A 16,644-nucleotide genomic window follows, 5' to 3' on the forward strand; every position below is an offset into this window, starting at 1 on the left:
TTTACAAAAAAGTATATTTTTTCTGAATTTTAACAACAAAAATGGACATAGCTAAGTATTTCAAGGCAAATGAGTGTAATTTTAGTCATTTTTGAGAAACTTTTATTTTCGGAGATTTGTTCAGGATTTTATTGCTATAGTTTTTGAATTCTAACAACAAAGTAGCTATTGAATGCAACTTTTGATCAATAGATGATTTACCTTGTTTTTTTCAGGATTTTAAGTTAAAAAAAGGACATAGCTACACACTCTGAGGCAGAATAGTGCATTTTTATTCATTCTTCAAAAATGTTTATCTTTTTGGAATTTGTAAGTATAGTATTCAACTTTTGATTAACGGGTGATGCACCAAACATTTTAAGGATTTTAAGGATAACGTTTTTATTTTTCTTCAGAAGAATAGTAGTATAGAAAGTTAGTTTTGATCAACGATTAACAAAAAGGGTTTCCTCAATAAAACATTGACATCCTAAAATGTTCATCCTTAAAAATGTAATTGAATGCAGTTGAATAATACAGTAAATGTATGTTTTTACTTACCTCAAACAGCGAATGGTCCTTGTGCAAGTGAACGATCTGCGAAGTAAAATTGAACGGGATCTCAGACTTCTGCTGCTCTTCCCTGGCTGCTGCCGGTTGGTTCTGACCAGCTCTCATGATCATATAGTTCCAGCTTCTTTTTTGATTCCTGTTTTAAAGAGTTTTAAAGATAAATGCATAGTGTTCAAGGAGCGACGCATGATGATGACGTCATCTTGAGCGACTCTGCAAAGAAAGAAACGCCTACAACCTGACGCAACATCCTTCGTGTTCTGTTCATGTTTTGTTTTTACTGTATATATGTGTTACTATATATATGTGTGTCTGTGTGTGTGTATGCATGTATGTGTGTGTGTGAATGTTTTTAAATGAAATGATTTAAAAACATTGTGAGCAGTTGAGGTCTGTATAAAAGAGTTTGGATTTAAGCTTATTCCGTTTTCTACTATGTTCATATAATTCTCTTAATTGTGAAGACTAGTGTATTTATCTGCCTTTGATTGAGATGCAGATGAAAGGCACCAGCTTAATTACTCATGTTCATGCCATTTCTCCTTTGGGAATTGCTCTGCTGTCCTGTTCTGCTGACTACCCTAATAATTCACGGTGAATGATTTTACTGTTACCACACACAACCAGAACACATCCTTAAATAAGTTTTTTTCTTTGTAATTTGTTTGATCGTTATTTAATTTTGTTATTACGACAAAAAAACAAACAAACAACAACCTGGAAAAAACTCAACTTTTTTAAAATTTCAATTTCTATTGTTTTATGCTAAGACCCCATTGAACGCCCAACGTTTGTTGGTAGGTAATTTATTAAGTATCCACTGGTAAAATCATTTAAAATTATAAAATATAAAGCTACACGAGATTACACCACCAAGGCAGTAGATGGCGACAAAGATCAACTATACTTTGCCGCGTTTTTGAGGCATTTTTATTGCGAGCAAATCACATTAAAACGATTTCTATTTTGAATGCTACGTATATTTAGAATAAAACGTCAATATTGAAAAAGAAAGCAGTATAAACAACAACAAAAACAATTAAAAACGCTACCGTACTTGACGTTGTAATTTTCTATTTTATTTTTTTCCATTATTTATATAGTGTTAATATTACCCTGTTGTTAAACGTTTGGCTTTTTTTAAACTATTTCTTAGTGCAAGATTACTTCATTACCAGGAAGTAAGGCCTCCTACAAAGTCCATGTCGGGTTTGAAAGAGCAACGATAAAGTTTTGTGAGTGACTCACGGGATTTGTCAGCCCAGTCAGGATGTGACTGTAGCAGAGAGAGGGGAAGAGAGAGTGAGAGAGAGACACAGAGAGTCTGGGAGAAAGTTGCTGAGTTTACTGTAGACTAGCAGCACACAATCACAGTTCGTCCAACAGAGCAACATGATATGCACTGGATATTATACAGGGATTATCCTCCTTTTAATGGGTACAGTTGTTTTAATTCCTTTCTTCTTTCATTCTGTCATTTTCTTCTTTCATTCTGTCATTTTGTTCTATCATTCTTTTTTGTTTTAATCAATTATCTTTTGTTTTTTAATCTATTTTGCATCCCCTCATAAGTTTATTTGTACTATCTCTTTAACTCTTTTATTATTATTATTATTTAGTATCTCTTATTTTACAGGTATGGTCAATGTACTGACTCTACCAACTCTACCTCATGTTATAAAGTACCAAACAGTGCTACCTCGCAGGCTGAATGGGTCGTCTTTCATCAGTGATTCTGCCACTACTCACCAGGTAAAACACCATACAGCCCAAACATAAAATATCCCATATATTGTCAAAAAGAATGAAAAAATAAATAAAATAGAATTGACCAATAATTGCAGCACCAGTACAGATTATGTCAAATTTTACATTTAATCTCACCACAATTCATATTTGAATCTTAAATTCTCTGCTAGAATAACTGTTAAATTAGGACCAGATTTCCCAACATATTATAAGTAAAAATCCTATTCATAAAAATGTTTCTTCTTCTTTGTTGTTGTGTGTAGAAATACCCCGATGTTCTCCAGTACTCTGTGAGTATTGAGGGAGAAAACTACACTCTCCATCTGGAGAGGAATATGTAAGATCCTTGCACAAAGCTCCAGTTTTTGACCTATTTTATTCACTTTGGTCATCTTTGTTGACTTTTCTTCAAACTATCCTTTACAGTGACCTGATTGGTGAAAACTTTTCTGTGACACATTATTCTGATCAGGGTGCCCAAATCACAACTCCTCTAGATCTCAGCGTACGTGTGGTACTACATCCTTTTTACAAACGTTAATATTATTATGTTTTTATAATTTTGAAATGTAATCTATTTATATTTGAAATCATTGGCAAAACTGTCTGCAGAATTGATTTTATTTTATTGTGATTTTATTGTTATTTTAACAATGGAATTTCTATGAACCGATATTGTGATTAATTTTAACAATAGAATTTCTATGAACCGATATTGTGATTACAAATCAGTGTAATTTAACGCTGACTTAAAAAAATAATCTTATTCTTAATTTTTATTATTAATTTTATTTGCTGGGGCTCTGCAATAATTCTGAACTCCCAAAGGGGGCATTTCCCCCACTTTGGGTACCCTAGGTTAGGCTCTACTGAACATGGCAATCATATGGTAAAATAGTGTTTGTATTTTGCTCTGTTATTTTACATGGGGTCCCTTTTAAATACCAACAATCTGTGTTCAGGATCATTGTTACTACCATGGGCACGTTGTGGAGGTCGACGACTCATCGGTCAGTGTGTCACTGTGCTCTGAAGTGAAGTGAGTAAAGTTAAAGAATATGTATGTGTGGTTACTAAAGCCAGTTGTTTGTTTTTTGATCTGTTGGACTGCTACATAAATCAATCAGGGTTATTTGTTTTCCTTTGTCCACTTCAGGGGATTTGTGCGTCTCTTGGACCAAATGTACCTTATCGAACCTTTGCCCGATCCTGAGACTGGACAACAGTCGGATAGTCAGAGCTCCAGTAACAAGAGAGAACAGACTCTTCATGCTTTTTACAACTACAGACACCTGAGGATGAAGAGGAGCACGTGTTCACAGGGAAACACTACTGAAATGTTCTATGATTTTGGAGCTCTACCGTCTGGACTTCACAAACTCACCAATCTGGTAAAACGCCGGGCAACGTTTTATTAAGGTTGTTGTCACTGAAAGAACATGATGTCAATTTAGTGAAAAGAATCGATGCAATAGACACATTTTCAAATTTCTTTGCTAATTTGTATTTCCCTATTTCTTGGTGTGTTTTTTTTTTTTGTATTATACAAAATGTGTGTTTGTGTGTGGTGTATTCAGGAAGCCAGAACTCAAACTTCAAACAAACCTATGGTAGTAGAGCTGGTCCTGGTGGCTGACTTCAGAGAGGTTTGTCTTTTTACTAACGATGCAAATGCAGGCCACGTTTAATATTCTAGAGGTGTGCATTTTAATTTAGTTGTTTCTCAAGATTTGAATTTGTTATTTGAAAAATGTTTATATTTTTAGTACACCATTTTTGGAAGTGTGAGGAGAGTTCAGCGCAGACTGATGGAAGTAGCGAACCATGTAGATAAGGTATGTGTTTTGGTTCTCTGGTATGTTCTTGATTCCAGCAGAACAAATTAATCCTATAAAAATATATATTTCTTTACATTTACTTTAAATTGGCCATAAAAACCTAAAATAATAGATTACAAAAACATGTGTCCAGTATATATATATATATATTATATTATACTAATTGATTTGTAAATTCCACTTTAATTGTAAAAATGACTTCTCTGGCTTTCGCAGTTGTATCGCCCGTTGGGTATCCGTGTGATGCTGGTGGGTGTAGAAATTTGGTCAATCAGAGATCAGATCACAGTCAGTCCAGATGCTGAGAGCACCCTGCACCGCTTCCTGGAGTGGCGTCAGAGAAGTCTTTTGCCCCGGATCAAGCACGACAACATCCAGCTGGTCACGTAAGAGACACCTTCAGCTTCAGTCATTAACTGTCGAGAGAGTCGTTAGTTACCAGACCCTAAATGTAGCCCTTCTTTGTTCAGAGGTGTGAAATTCAATGGTCCAGTTGTTGGCTTGGCAAACACTAAGTCAATGTGTACCTATTATTCTGGAGGGGTCAACTATGTGAGTCCTGGTAAAATCTATAAAAAATACAAGTAATATTTTAAAGTTTTAAGTTTCGGTCCCCTGTAAAAAAAAATCTCATGTTCTTTACTGTATGTGGTTTGTTTGTTTCGTTCCTTCACCTACACACAGGACAGCAGTGTTAATCCCATTGCAGTGGCCTCTACTGTTGCCCATGAGATGGGTCACAATCTGGGGATGGAACACGATACCATGAGCTGTGTCTGTGGCTCCTCGGTGTCAGACACGGACTGCGTCATGGCACGTAGTATTGGGTGAGTACTCTCTCTCTCTCTCTCTCTCTCTCTCTGTTTAACAACACGTATTTCTTCTATTCTTAACCTGAAAACTCATTCCATTCCCAGATCGGTGTACCCTCATCTGTTCAGCAGCTGCAGTCGGGAGCAGCTCACCAGGTTCCTGGCGACCATTAACGTTCACTGCCTGCGGAACACACCCTCCACCAATCGCATCTTTGGTGGCCCAGTGTGTGGAAACAACTTCCTGGAGATCGGAGAGGACTGTGACTGTGGTACTGAATGGGTCTGTGCATGTTGATGTTTTACTCAGTCATATTTGAAGTATCCGAAAAACCATCTTATGATTGTTAACACTTTAAGCACTAATTTATACACCAATTTATATTTGGTAAATCACAAGAGCATTAAACTCAGGGTAAGACCAAACAAGTGTGCACAGAGACTAACCTATAAAATTCTGCTTTGGTTTTTTGTCTGCCTTGTAGGAATGCCAGGACCCCTGCTGCGACACGTCCACCTGCAAACTGAAAGCTGGTGCGGAGTGTGCGGAGGGAGAGTGCTGCCACAGGTGTCAGGTGGGTTGAACTCACTCTGGTTTTTAACACTTCATGCAGTCAAACACTTTTCACCCTTGACTGTGATATTCTCTGTGCTCTGCAGCTAAAATCAGCCGGCACGCTCTGCCGACAAAAGACAGGAGACTGTGACCTGGCGGAACATTGCACTGGTTTGTCTGGCTTCTGTCCAGCTGATGACTACGCCCAGAATGGGCTCCCCTGTAACGGTGGGAGGGGATACTGCCACAACGGACGATGCCCTTCACTTGGGGAACAATGCAAACGGCTCTGGGGACCAGGTAAACTAGTACCATAACACTCAGACTGGTTGGATTTTATAATACTACTTAATTGGTGTTTTTTTGTTGTTGTTTTACTCAGACGCTGAAGTAGCAGCAGGTGTTTGTTTCTCTTTTCTCTGTGGGCAGAGTTGTCACCTCAGGTACGTTGCCAAAAGACAAAGCCGTTTCTCACAGCAGACACTACAGTGTTGTTTGATTCTGAGAATTTTCCAGGGATGTTCTCTGTGGTAAACTCTACTGCTCTGGAGGTTGGGACAGCAACACTGCAATACTCCGAAAAGTCACCTACAGGATAGGAAGAAAAGAATGTCACGAAGCACGTTTAAATCCTGATGATAACTACCCAGAGGACATGATCTGGGCTCCTACAGGCACCAAATGTGGCAACAGCATGGTAGATAAACATCATCCCAGTTCTTGGCCAATCAGAAACCAGCTCTGTGGCCGTTGTCATTTTCCTCACGGTTGTCTGTTTTGCCTTAGGTTTGTTACAACAGACGATGTCAAGACCTCAGAAATCTGGTGTGGTACGGAACCACAAACTGCTCCAACAAATGCAACAATCATGGGGTAAAACCTGAAATATCTCACAGTAACAGAGCACTGTCCACCCAACACCATCAGACTGACTGTGTTTGACGTCTTACAGGTGTGTAACCACAGGAATGAGTGTCACTGTGACCCCGGCTGGGCCCCACCCTACTGTGATACGCAGTACTCAAACTTGCCTAAAGGTACAGTTGAGTTTATTGTCTACCTTTTTGGCCTATTTTTATTAATTAATATATATATATGTGTGTATATATATATATGTGTGTGTGTATATATATGTGTATTTATATATTTATGCTTTGAGCTAAGTTTTGGCATTTTTTAATCCAGTCGTATTCTATGTTATATGTTGTGTGTGTGTATAGACAGCACAGTGGCTATCATAGTTTTCGCAGTGATCGGCTCCATTTTGGTGTTGGTTCTGATTGGTCTGAGTATGATGCAGTGCAAGGGAACAAGGACACCTGGAAAAAGGTTATTAAAAAGTATTAAAAGATATATTTCATATCAGTCTCCATACAGGAAACACAGCAAAAATACTTTTTGTTTTATATTTTATAAATATTTAACTGAAGCTTTTTTCGTTGTAGATGGTTCGAGGTTAACTCTGGTCAGTCAGATCCAAGATTCCGCCCAAGCAGCAGACGAGGAAGATTTGGGAACAAAACCATCAGCCTTCCTACATTTGTAACATCGTCAAGCACTCAGGCCTGTAACCCTTTGTCTAGAGCTACAGCTGGACCACACACTGGTGCACTGAGGCCTAACAGAGCCCCTCCACTGGTGAGAACCCCCATCTGAGCTGGTAGCTGTTAATGCTGCTGTAGTTACAGTATGAACTGTGTGTGGTAATTAGATAGACATTCATAAAAAAATGTTACATTGTAAAATTAGCAACTTTTAGATGTCATAATTATATTTATCTTTGTCATTTCTTACAGCCACCTCAGGCAGTTCCACCTGTAAGTCAGCCATCAGAAATCCAACAGGTCGGTGTTTGAGCTCCTGGAAATAACATTACATTTTTTATTGTATTTATCTGGCAGAGTTTAAGGCAGTAGGACTTTCAGCAGAGTGAGCAGAAGTGACATCATTGGAAAAAGAGTTGAGGTTGAAGAGTTTGAGACAAAGTTAGAGGAAAGAATAGACGACAGTAGAGAAGAGGAAGACCTGAAAAGATGACGTGAGAAAGGACATGAAGATAGTTGATAGATAGAGAAGACAAGGAAGGAGGAAGAGGAGGAGGAACAGGGTGAGCACTGATTAGTTACACAGTATTTTGCTGAGTAAGATGTCAATCAGATTACACTGAGGTGAAACTACAGACGTGTTTATTTTCTGTTTAAATACATGAATTCCATGGGTTTCAATCATGGATAACAATTCACTTTGACTTCTTCTCCAAGGCTAAACCTCCACCTCCATCCAGACCTCTGCCTCTGCTTCAAACAAAACCGGTAATCTTAAGTAACTTTCTAAAGTAACAAGTCACATTTTTTTTTGCTACATTAACATCTGTCTCCACAAAGATGAAGCCAAAGCCTCCAGTGCTTCCAGTGAAACCGAAGCCGTCTGTGATCCACTCTCCACTCGCAAACTCTGAGCTGGTATGTGTTCAGACTTTCCTAAGCTCCCTTATTCAAGGTATTTAAAAATATATATTCATGGTTTTGGGTCCAACACAGCAGTGGTTCACTGAGTCACCAATGACATGAAACTGCTGTAGCCACAAGGAAATATTGAGGAATCTGATCATCTGGAATGTGGATCAGTCTGTCCAGGCATTCACCAGGACTTTTCCAAGACTTTTCCAGGACATTTTATGCTGTCATGGAATGACTGACAAGTTGTCACATCTTGCTTAAGATTTAAACCTGTTAATCTCTGAAACCAAATCTGGATCACGCCCATGCTGCCTGGTGATAGACTGGCAGACTAAAAAATTCTCTGAAAGCGAATCCAACCAGAGAATGCTAAATCTGAAAAAAATGATGTGACTACATGACTACCAGAGACTTGTGTTTCAACAGAGGAATAAAATGTTGGCATCAATGATGGTGCTGATGAGTGAAGGGCTTCAGTGTTGCCCACTGAAGACAGTAGCAGAAGCAGCGGGAAATTTACTTTTCCAGGATAACTGTAGTTTCTTCAGAACATTTGATTTTTTTTTTCTTTTTTTATGGCTTGAAAATTGTTGTGCATTTACCAGGTTTTTCCAGGACTTGAGAGAAGCCTGTCTGGTAATCATGTATTTCTTTTTCTACCAGCTGACAAAGAGAGCTGCACTGATGTCCATCAACAGGCCCAGATGATAAGTGTTCAGAAGGTGCTTTGTAGTACCAACACCTGCCTGCAGTGTCTTCAGCCTCTAGTGTGTTGAGGAAAAACTGAAGCCTCAAACAAGGTGTACGACAAATGGCACCCGTGCCATGATTTTTAAACATGTTTTTGTTTGACTTTTTTTAAGGCAAGCCAAAAACTTTTCTGTGCTTTAAAAGGAGATTTATTTTGACAGAAATTGGATCTCAACAGCAAACTGTGTGTTATGATTCAAAATCATGTAGGTTTTTATGGCCTTAAGAACGGTCTGATAACTTCTGAAATGAAAGGACTGTTGAACTTTAGAAGCAAGAGCTTCACCAACAGTAGAAACAGAAAAGTGATTTGATGGAGTGTTTACTGTTATGGTAGGTGAAGGTCACTGTAGTTCTCTTGTGCATCGCATCACATCTGTCACACTTTGCCTTTAACATAACAACCTTATAACCATTGTTCATGAAATTGAATTGAATCTAAGGATCTAGTCCCTTACAGAGTTCTGGTACTAAACAGTCTGATAAGGAATGTCACATGGCAGAAAGATGAGCACTTTACATTTTATTTTATTTTGTAATCTTAAATGAATCTTAATTTTGAACTAATCACTATAAGTCTGGTTTTGTTTTGTACTAAATTATTGAACACATCTGTTTTGTTTCATGTGTCTTGACTGGATACATCTTGGTTTTATGTTTATCGAGGACTTTGATACGACATTCTCTCTGCAGCAGCAGAGTTTGCACGTGATGTCAATGACTGATCATTTGAGTCATCTTATTTATTTAGATCTTTGAATGTCTCTAAAGGTGATTTGATAATAAAGCAAAGAATGTACTTGTAAATCCAACAATAAAGAGTTTGGTTTTGGTGATCTTGTTTATGTTTTGTTGGTGTTTACATTCTCTGAGGTTCGATAAGCCTTTTGTGGTAAACCTTTTGAGTTGATATACACATGTATACGCACAGTATGTCTTGCTGTAGTACAACTTATGTCTCGTCACTGACCGACATGATGTAATGGAACATTTGTACAACTTTTTTAATATAAATGTAATTTAAGTTATGTTGAACCTGTGACCTAAAAGGCCTTATTAGTTCTGAGGACAAGATATAAAAGCCAGGAAGGTATCCTCCAGGGCTGCTTGGCGCAATATAAACATGGAGGGCGGGGGTTATGACCTTTAGCACACAATCAATATGGAGATCAATTAAAAAAAGACACATTATAAAACCCCACAAGGAAAAACTCTGTGGACTGAGAGAGTGAAAGGCTGGAATACAGTAACCACTGTACTGTACAACTCACAGATATTTAATGTCATTTACAATTACAAACAGTGACGAGTCTTAAATAACAGATCAAATGTTTTCAACAAATCCACTTGCTGTTCACCAGACATCATTTATAAAACTATTTCCTGAATCATGGACCATAGAAACCCAGAGCTGTAACCACACGCCTACTCTGAACCCATCTGTCTTTCCGACTGCACACCTCACCAATTGCTCACAGCCGAGTTCTTTAATAATTAGTTGAGGTTTTACAAAAAAATAATTTATTTATTAATTCAAAAAGCAGCAAAGGGGGATCTCTTTTATTTAGTCACTGAACATCAAATGCTTGTCCGGCAGCTTTTGTGGAATATAACCAGCCACGTATGTGTCCACCGATGAAAGTTGACTATAGACTTAAATGTGATGAATTGACCATTTAAAAAAATGCAGAGTACATCAAAACTGCTCAGGGTCTCTTAATTCAAATCTCAATCCACAGAAATGATCAATTAGATTGATGTTTATATTCACTGTCACTGTGGAGAAACTGTATTTTCTCATTCGAGTGGTTTAAAATAATTACAGAAGAAGACAAATCTGGCAGGACTTTTGAGAAAATCAGTGTGGACATTTCTCCTTCTCCTTTTCTAAATTTCATTATTTTCTCTGAGGTAGTTGCCACTGATATTGAGCAGTTTGTCTCGATCCCCTGTGTTTTCTTTTTTTTTTTTTCATTATCCTTTTTCATCTGAAATCATTTGGTTTGCCTTGAATATTCCATCTGGTTGGTTGTCATTGCCATTGTTCTGCATCAATTTTCTACTTGTACAAGTCCTTTGCCAGATGTTTTTTGGGCACAAGTTTGTTTTAAAGAAAAGTTTTTTCATGCATGTGTTTTTTAACAACCAGCCACGAGATCACCGTTTCTCATAAAGCTCCTCACATAATGACCTTAGTTATTAGTTGCATCAGTGATGCTCGAGGCATCCTGTGTTCCAATTGGATGATTGCTCTTGTGAAATTATAAATGTGGATGGGACATGAAGGTGTATTTCTGCTGCTGCACATTTCAGAGCTTCTGTATCTTCTCCCCAGCGACCTTTGGGTTTTCCCTCCTGAGTCTCTCTGCACCCTCAGCTCTGTAGTCGAAGGTACAGTTGTGTGTGTCCGAGTATCGGTGTAAGCTGCAGAAGACGTTTCCACACCTGCAGTCGAAGCCCGTCAGGCCCACCTTTTTGCGGCAGGTAAAGCAGCGAGCCTTCTCAGCTTTGGGCTTCTTCGTCGCTGTGGCCACATTCGCTGTCGTCCCACTTTCTGATGTCGCAACGGCCGAGGCGCTAGCTCCCGCCATGTCCGCTGCAGCTGTCGACGGCCCACTGCAGTGACCAGAGTCTGCGTGGACAGAGGACATAGCCAACGAAGTGCCGGCAGAAGTGTCCAAGCTCTGTGTCGGAGGAGTCTCTCCTGTGCTACTGAAAGCTGACGATGCCATTGGTGGGTTTGGAGCAGGGCCACTGCCATTCTGTCTCTGGACAAAGTTTTTATAGCACACGGAGCACATGCCATTATTCCTGCGGTTGCCATAGAATCCACAGCCCATGGAGCAGAGCAAAGGAGTCTGCCTCTGGTTGGACTCTCGGGTCATGTCCTGCTCCTCAGCCATGACGCCTCGTCTCTTCACAAAAGCTTGGTGTCTCAGTGTTAGCAGGTTGCTATCAGACCACCAGGCGGTGAGTGAGAAAGTACTGGTGTTTGATGGCAGTTGACATCTGCAATGTTGCATCACTGCCTTCATCCGAACTTAATCATTCATCATTTCCGATGTCTCCTTCTCGGCCCTCGTTTCTTCAGTCGGTCTCCTTACAGCTTTTGATGGTGGCATCTGCATAGCATTTGAATTCTCAGACATAAAACCAACCCCCCCCTCCCCATTTTAGAAGTGACATGGCAGAAAGAGATGTGAAGCTGATGTCATTCTTTTATCTTTTGTAACATGACTTTGATGTTTTTTATCCAACTCAAGGACCTTAAGTCTTAGTCTTGAGTCATTCATTGTCACATCAGCTGGTCCACAACTAGATGTCATCAATAATGTAATCTTGGCCTTGTTGCTATTTTCACAGAAATGGCCTCAAACATATTTGAGTTTGAGACCTCTGGTATAGAAACAATCTTTCACCCGTATACCTACGGTCCATAACTCTTTACTACTCTAAGAAAATCCATTCAAAAACAGAGAAAATCTACCATTTTTATACAGAAAGTCTAACATCAGTCAACACAGAGACTGAACCAGTGATGTCCTTGATGTAAGACAAAAGTACTGACTGCTGACTACTACTGGTATTAGTGGTACCAGAGAATTTGAGAGTGGAACAGTGGAAGAGGAGACCACATCATTTGACCTACGGGTTGGAAATGTTTTCCGAGTGGCAGCTGATTTTCTGCAAATGGTCTAACAAAGAATTCCCATCACTCATTGTCCACGTGTGAGTGTCTTCAATGATTCAGCCATCAGAAATTTCATTTCATTATTCAGAAACTTGCATGTGCTAAACACTGCTATCTGCTAACGTGCAATTATAAATAAGGGAGTTCTTACAAAGCAAATAATCAAAAAAAATTAATCAAATTCCATCCATGTGAATTATATAAACACGCAGCCTCGTCTTTTATACTTGAGCCAGAGAGTTGTTAGAAACGCCCTTGGCTGCTATGGGAACCGAACGGTCGCCTGAGCGACGCTTTAGACAACACACAGAGACGTAAAAGTGGGACCTCGGCGGTTATAGTTCGCAGCGACGACACAAATCTGTGTTTAATTGCAGGTGTATTTTTTTTCTCCAGATACAAAAAAAAAAAATCTCCATATGAGCTAGACATGAAAGGAAAGCGTCACTTTAATGTCGTCTGCGCTTGAAGTGATGGAGTTCACGTCAGGCCTCGGTCTCTGATCTCTAACCCCGTCAGCTCTGAGCACAATGAGCCGAGAACTGAGTGACGGGGAGCTGCGGGATCTGTACTCCTGGGTGGACAAGATCCCTCTGTCCCGACCAAAGAGACACATCACCAGAGACTTCAGCGACGGAGGTAAGGGGACTCACGGAAATTTTTACGTCTCTCTGTGTCAGTTTGCCTGTACAGTCTTTGTGCATATGAGCTGACGTCACCTCTGCTCTTTAAACCTCTGCAGTCATGGCTGCTGAGGTTGTCAAACATTTCTTCCCAAAGCTCGTAGACCTGCACAACTACGTTCCTGCCTTCTCCAGACCACAGAAGCTGAGCAACTGGGGCGTCCTCAACAGGCAAGAAACATATGGCACGTGGGCCAAAAATGGCCCGCTAGGAAGTTTGATCTGGCCTGATTGATACATTTCGAAAGTTAAAAAATAGCACAAACAATTGTTTTGTAAAATTTATATTTAACGAAAAAGGTGGAAAAAATGGGCTTATTGTTATTTAGAGGTAATTATGACATGATGGTACTGGTGCGGCCCACTTGACATCTAATAAGGCTGTATGTGACCCCTGAACCAAAATGAGTTTGACAGCCCCTGATTCAGATTATCAGTTCTTCCCATGTTAGAGCTCCAGTCATAGTCAATAGATATGTTTGAATTTCACACCACTGGAAATCTAGAAACTCTATTTGTTTTTTTCTAAGACCTCAACAGCCAAACCACAGCTAGACACTGGACGGACTATTGTCACAACATAACAACTATTGTTCAATCACTTTGTGTGTGCGTGTGTGTCATTGGGGGTGTGGACAGGAAGGTGTTTGCCAAGCTGAACTTTAATGTTCCGGAGGAAACAGTGAAGAAGATTGTCATGAGCTCTCCAGGAGTGATCGAGCCGGTGCTGAGTGATCTCAAGGAGAAGATAGAGTTCAAACTGGAGAACGGCACAGAGAACACACTGGTAGATACTCAAAGGTTTCATTACAGTTACATTTATATTAACAATCAAGCATGTAGTTCCTCTGGGAATCGAACCCAGGACTTTCTGCTCTCTGTTTCTGAGACAGGCATGCTAACTGCTACATTGTGGAACCTGTGTGTCAGCACATCCATTTAACATGAAGAAAAAAAGTCACATCTGAAACTTTTCTCTTTAATTTTTAACCCAGGGATCGGAGTTGAGTGACATCAGGAAGTTCGACAAAAACTATACAGGTAAAATGGCTGCACAAACACAAATACAAACACTGATTTAATTTTTATAATGTAATTTCGATTCATATGAAGTTATTATTAAACCAGCAGAACACCCCTGACTGACCCTGACTAATTCTCCGGCTGTGCACTGTTGGCCACCAAATGGCTGATCCATTATTTAGAAACAGTCTGTGGTTTCAACATTAGGTTTTTGTGCATTACACACCCGTCTGCAGAATGGATTTTGTCACACATTCTGTCTGCGACTAAATATGTGCTTCTATATTGAACACACAGGGAAAAATGTTTTATAACTTTAGACACTTTTCAAATGTTGCTGTGCCCTGTATCAGACAGACAAAAAAGCCATAATATCATCAACCATCACATGAAATATTCTTACAATGACTCATCTTTTTTTTTATCTTTATCTGTTCTGTCGTCTTCTGTGTGCAATTAACAACTGTCAGTTACTGTGATCTGTACCAGAGTTAGGAAGGAATGTCTCTGGTACGGATAAATGTAAACGTAATCATGCAACATTGATCTGCTATGGATTTACCACTGGGGATTAAACTGGTGACTTTCTGGCAGTAAGGCAATGACATTGACCTCTACTCCACTGTGTGGTTCAAGTACAGAAAACACTAGGACAAATATATTTTTATATTAATATATCTGTGCCTATTTTCTTCCCGTGACAAGTTTTCAGTATCGTCTTTATAAATGTTCACCTTGTGTTTCCTGATGTCCAGAGCTTCATCAGAGTGGGGCGGTTCACAACAGAGGAGACATGAAAAAGGACGACACCGGCAGGCTCAGAAACAAGTAGGATAAAAAATATATATATATTTAAATGTGTTGATTTAAATCAAACTAATTAGTGATGTGATTTTATGGTAGTGATTATCTGCTTTGTTTTGTTTGTTTTTTTGTTCATTTAAAGTCACATGCAGCACACAGTGCAGTTTCACACGGACATGGACCCGGTGGTTCGCATAATACTGCAGGAGAAGGAGCAGTCTGTGACGGCTTTACAGGAAACCGTAGAGGTATACACACACACACACACACACACACACACACACACACACACCAGCTTGAGATGTTGGGAAACTGACACCGACTATGTAAACATTTGAAAACTAACTTAACTTCCCCTTTTTACTGAAAGACGTGAGTGTGAGAGAATCGGCGTCAGCTGTTAGTCTGATACATCTGTGGTTCATGACTCATCATCTAAGCATCTGCTCAGAGAATGTCTTCTTTTTACTCTGTGGCCAAAGCAAGCAATGATGCTCCTGTGAATCATCTTAAACTTTATTCAGTCCTGCTTAAATACACAGATAAAAGGATGATTAAATCTAAACCACATCCGTTTCTTTGTGTGTGTGTGTGTGTGTGTGTGTAGATCTTGCAGCTCAAGGTCAGCAAACTGGAGCATCTACTCCACCTGAAGGACATGCGAATTGAGGAACTCACACAGCATCTGGATATGTACAAGTCCAATGGAAAAAAGCAGTGACGTTCCTGCAGAGACAGAATTCAGAGTCTACGTCTGGAGTCGTGGATCAAGATGAAGTGTCACGGTCAAAGACACACAATTTCAAGAATATCGTTGGAATGATTGAAATCCAGGACAAACGGCACCAGCCGAACCAGAAATGAGTTCAGTAGGAGTGCAGACACGTTGGACAATGACAACTCCACAAACACACTGTGCAAGAATAACAATAACTGAACAAGCAGCACCGTCCGTACGATTCTTCTTATTTCCTGGGATTTTTATTTATATATAGTGTATAGATCGGTTGCATCTTTATGTATCGTTGTATGACTGACTTTATTCCACCTTCTGCTTCTTTCTACACGTCTCTGCCTTAACCTCTTATCACCATCGATTGACACAAGCGTTCCGTAAGTTTCTTCTCATTCCTTCACTTTCTTCCTATTTCATATTCTTTTTTCCCATTGGTATTGTACAGCAGTTGTCTTGTGTAATCTTCAATTGCAAAAAGCATTACACCCATCTGCCTCATCATCCCTTCCTTTATATACTTTGAATATTTATATGAATAATGTGCATGCTTCATTGGCTGTAGATTACAGTGTATTATTGTAGTAGTAAAGAATATATAAAACACAAAGACTTGTAGTTTTTGGTGTTGTACAGCTCCATAAATGACCAACATTTTCCAAAAAAATAGGTATAGTTCCAAATATATCATAAAACTTGAATCAGTATTTGGGGTAATCTACTTGAGCATTTTATAGTCACAGAAATTACAACCATAAGTACAAAAATATCAGAATCAACAACAAAGGCTTCACCTATCATATAAACCGTTGATGTGTTAAGATAGGGGTTTGAGATACAGACTGTAAAATCCATCCAGGTAAAACCACAGGAATGTTCCCATGCTGAGTCAGAACATCAACATATGAGTGAACATCTCACACACGAGCTAGGAATGTTGGATTCACTGTCAGCTGTTGACCTGTATCCTAAAGAAAACTGCTGTTCAGGGATT

General features: G+C 39.3%; 4 protein-coding genes across 11 annotated transcripts in view; 2 read left to right on the plus strand and 2 right to left on the minus strand.

Annotated features, from left to right (window-relative positions):
- znf511 (zinc finger protein 511) overlaps nucleotides 1–777 on the minus strand; it is a 17,937-nt gene extending 17,160 nt beyond the window's left edge. For all 3 annotated transcript variants that reach the window (XM_017037544.2, XM_008322011.3, XM_025060575.1), the window contains exon 1: nucleotides 541–777. In XM_017037544.2, coding sequence (XP_016893033.1) covers nucleotides 541–663 — 123 coding nt within the window. In that variant the 5' untranslated portion in view covers nucleotides 664–777. The remainder of the gene's footprint in view (nucleotides 1–540) is intronic.
- A 79-nt stretch (nucleotides 778–856) lies between these two features.
- On the plus strand, nucleotides 857–9,552 carry LOC103387397 (disintegrin and metalloproteinase domain-containing protein 8). Of its 5 annotated transcripts, XM_008322013.3 has the most exons (25): nucleotides 857–1,146; nucleotides 1,709–1,990; nucleotides 2,189–2,304; nucleotides 2,565–2,638; nucleotides 2,728–2,815; nucleotides 3,264–3,340; nucleotides 3,458–3,692; nucleotides 3,879–3,947; nucleotides 4,068–4,136; nucleotides 4,356–4,525; nucleotides 4,610–4,691; nucleotides 4,824–4,966; nucleotides 5,057–5,234; nucleotides 5,437–5,526; nucleotides 5,612–5,807; nucleotides 5,890–5,950; nucleotides 6,024–6,204; nucleotides 6,294–6,380; nucleotides 6,460–6,544; nucleotides 6,728–6,836; nucleotides 6,953–7,145; nucleotides 7,304–7,351; nucleotides 7,769–7,819; nucleotides 7,892–7,969; nucleotides 8,630–9,552. In XM_008322013.3, the coding sequence occupies exons 2-25, from the start codon at nucleotides 1,945–1,947 to the stop codon at nucleotides 8,672–8,674; spliced, it is 2,571 nt and encodes an 856-aa protein (XP_008320235.1). In that variant the 5' UTR covers nucleotides 857–1,146; nucleotides 1,709–1,944; the 3' UTR covers nucleotides 8,675–9,552. The 5 variants fall into 5 exon arrangements, 4 of the variants coding, with proteins under 4 accessions (XP_008320235.1, XP_024916334.1, XP_024916335.1 ...); XR_003051242.1 differs by lacking the exons at nucleotides 1,709–1,990; nucleotides 8,630–9,552 and adding an exon at nucleotides 7,409–7,614 and having other exon boundaries at nucleotides 7,304–7,324; XM_025060566.1 differs by lacking the exon at nucleotides 1,709–1,990.
- A 424-nt stretch (nucleotides 9,553–9,976) lies between these two features.
- LOC103387438 (AN1-type zinc finger protein 6-like) lies at nucleotides 9,977–11,892 on the minus strand. Its single transcript, XM_017037534.2, has one exon. The coding sequence runs from the start codon at nucleotides 11,749–11,751 to the stop codon at nucleotides 11,026–11,028; it is 726 nt and encodes a 241-aa protein (XP_016893023.1). The 5' UTR covers nucleotides 11,752–11,892; the 3' UTR covers nucleotides 9,977–11,025.
- Nucleotides 11,893–12,255: 363 nt separating this feature from the next.
- On the plus strand, nucleotides 12,256–16,260 carry spef1 (sperm flagellar 1). Of its 2 annotated transcripts, XM_008322017.3 has the most exons (8): nucleotides 12,256–12,445; nucleotides 12,804–13,046; nucleotides 13,150–13,261; nucleotides 13,730–13,877; nucleotides 14,086–14,131; nucleotides 14,869–14,941; nucleotides 15,060–15,165; nucleotides 15,525–16,260. In XM_008322017.3, the coding sequence occupies exons 2-8, from the start codon at nucleotides 12,938–12,940 to the stop codon at nucleotides 15,636–15,638; spliced, it is 708 nt and encodes a 235-aa protein (XP_008320239.1). In that variant the 5' UTR covers nucleotides 12,256–12,445; nucleotides 12,804–12,937; the 3' UTR covers nucleotides 15,639–16,260. The 2 variants fall into 2 exon arrangements, with proteins under 2 accessions (XP_008320239.1, XP_016893024.1); XM_017037535.2 differs by lacking the exon at nucleotides 12,256–12,445 and having other exon boundaries at nucleotides 12,715–13,046.
- The last annotated feature ends 384 nt before the right edge of the window (nucleotides 16,261–16,644 follow it).

This window comes from Cynoglossus semilaevis, chromosome 12 (genome assembly GCF_000523025.1).
Source record: "Cynoglossus semilaevis isolate Cse_v1.0 chromosome 12, Cse_v1.0, whole genome shotgun sequence".
NCBI classification, from domain to species: domain Eukaryota; kingdom Metazoa; phylum Chordata; class Actinopteri; order Pleuronectiformes; family Cynoglossidae; genus Cynoglossus; species Cynoglossus semilaevis.

Bases quoted from the DNA above. Each gene is read 5' to 3' on its own strand.
- LOC103387397 (XM_025060566.1), top strand. From the start codon at position 1,077: ATGTTCATGCCATTTCTCCTTTGGGAATTGCTCTGCTGTCCTGTTCTG. The intron at 3,341-3,457 runs GTGAGTAAAGTT...TGTCCACTTCAG, and splicing joins TCACTGTGCTCTGAAGTGAA to GGGATTTGTGCGTCTCTTGG. The intron at 4,137-4,355 runs GTATGTGTTTTG...TGGCTTTCGCAG, and splicing joins TAGCGAACCATGTAGATAAG to TTGTATCGCCCGTTGGGTAT.
- LOC103387438 (XM_017037534.2), bottom strand. From the start codon at position 11,751: ATGAAGGCAGTGATGCAACATTGCAGATGTCAACTGCCATCAAACACC.
- spef1 (XM_008322017.3), top strand. From the start codon at position 12,938: ATGAGCCGAGAACTGAGTGACGGGGAGCTGCGGGATCTGTACTCCTGG. The intron at 14,132-14,868 runs GTAAAATGGCTG...CCTGATGTCCAG, and splicing joins GTTCGACAAAAACTATACAG to AGCTTCATCAGAGTGGGGCG. The intron at 15,166-15,524 runs GTATACACACAC...GTGTGTGTGTAG, and splicing joins CTTTACAGGAAACCGTAGAG to ATCTTGCAGCTCAAGGTCAG.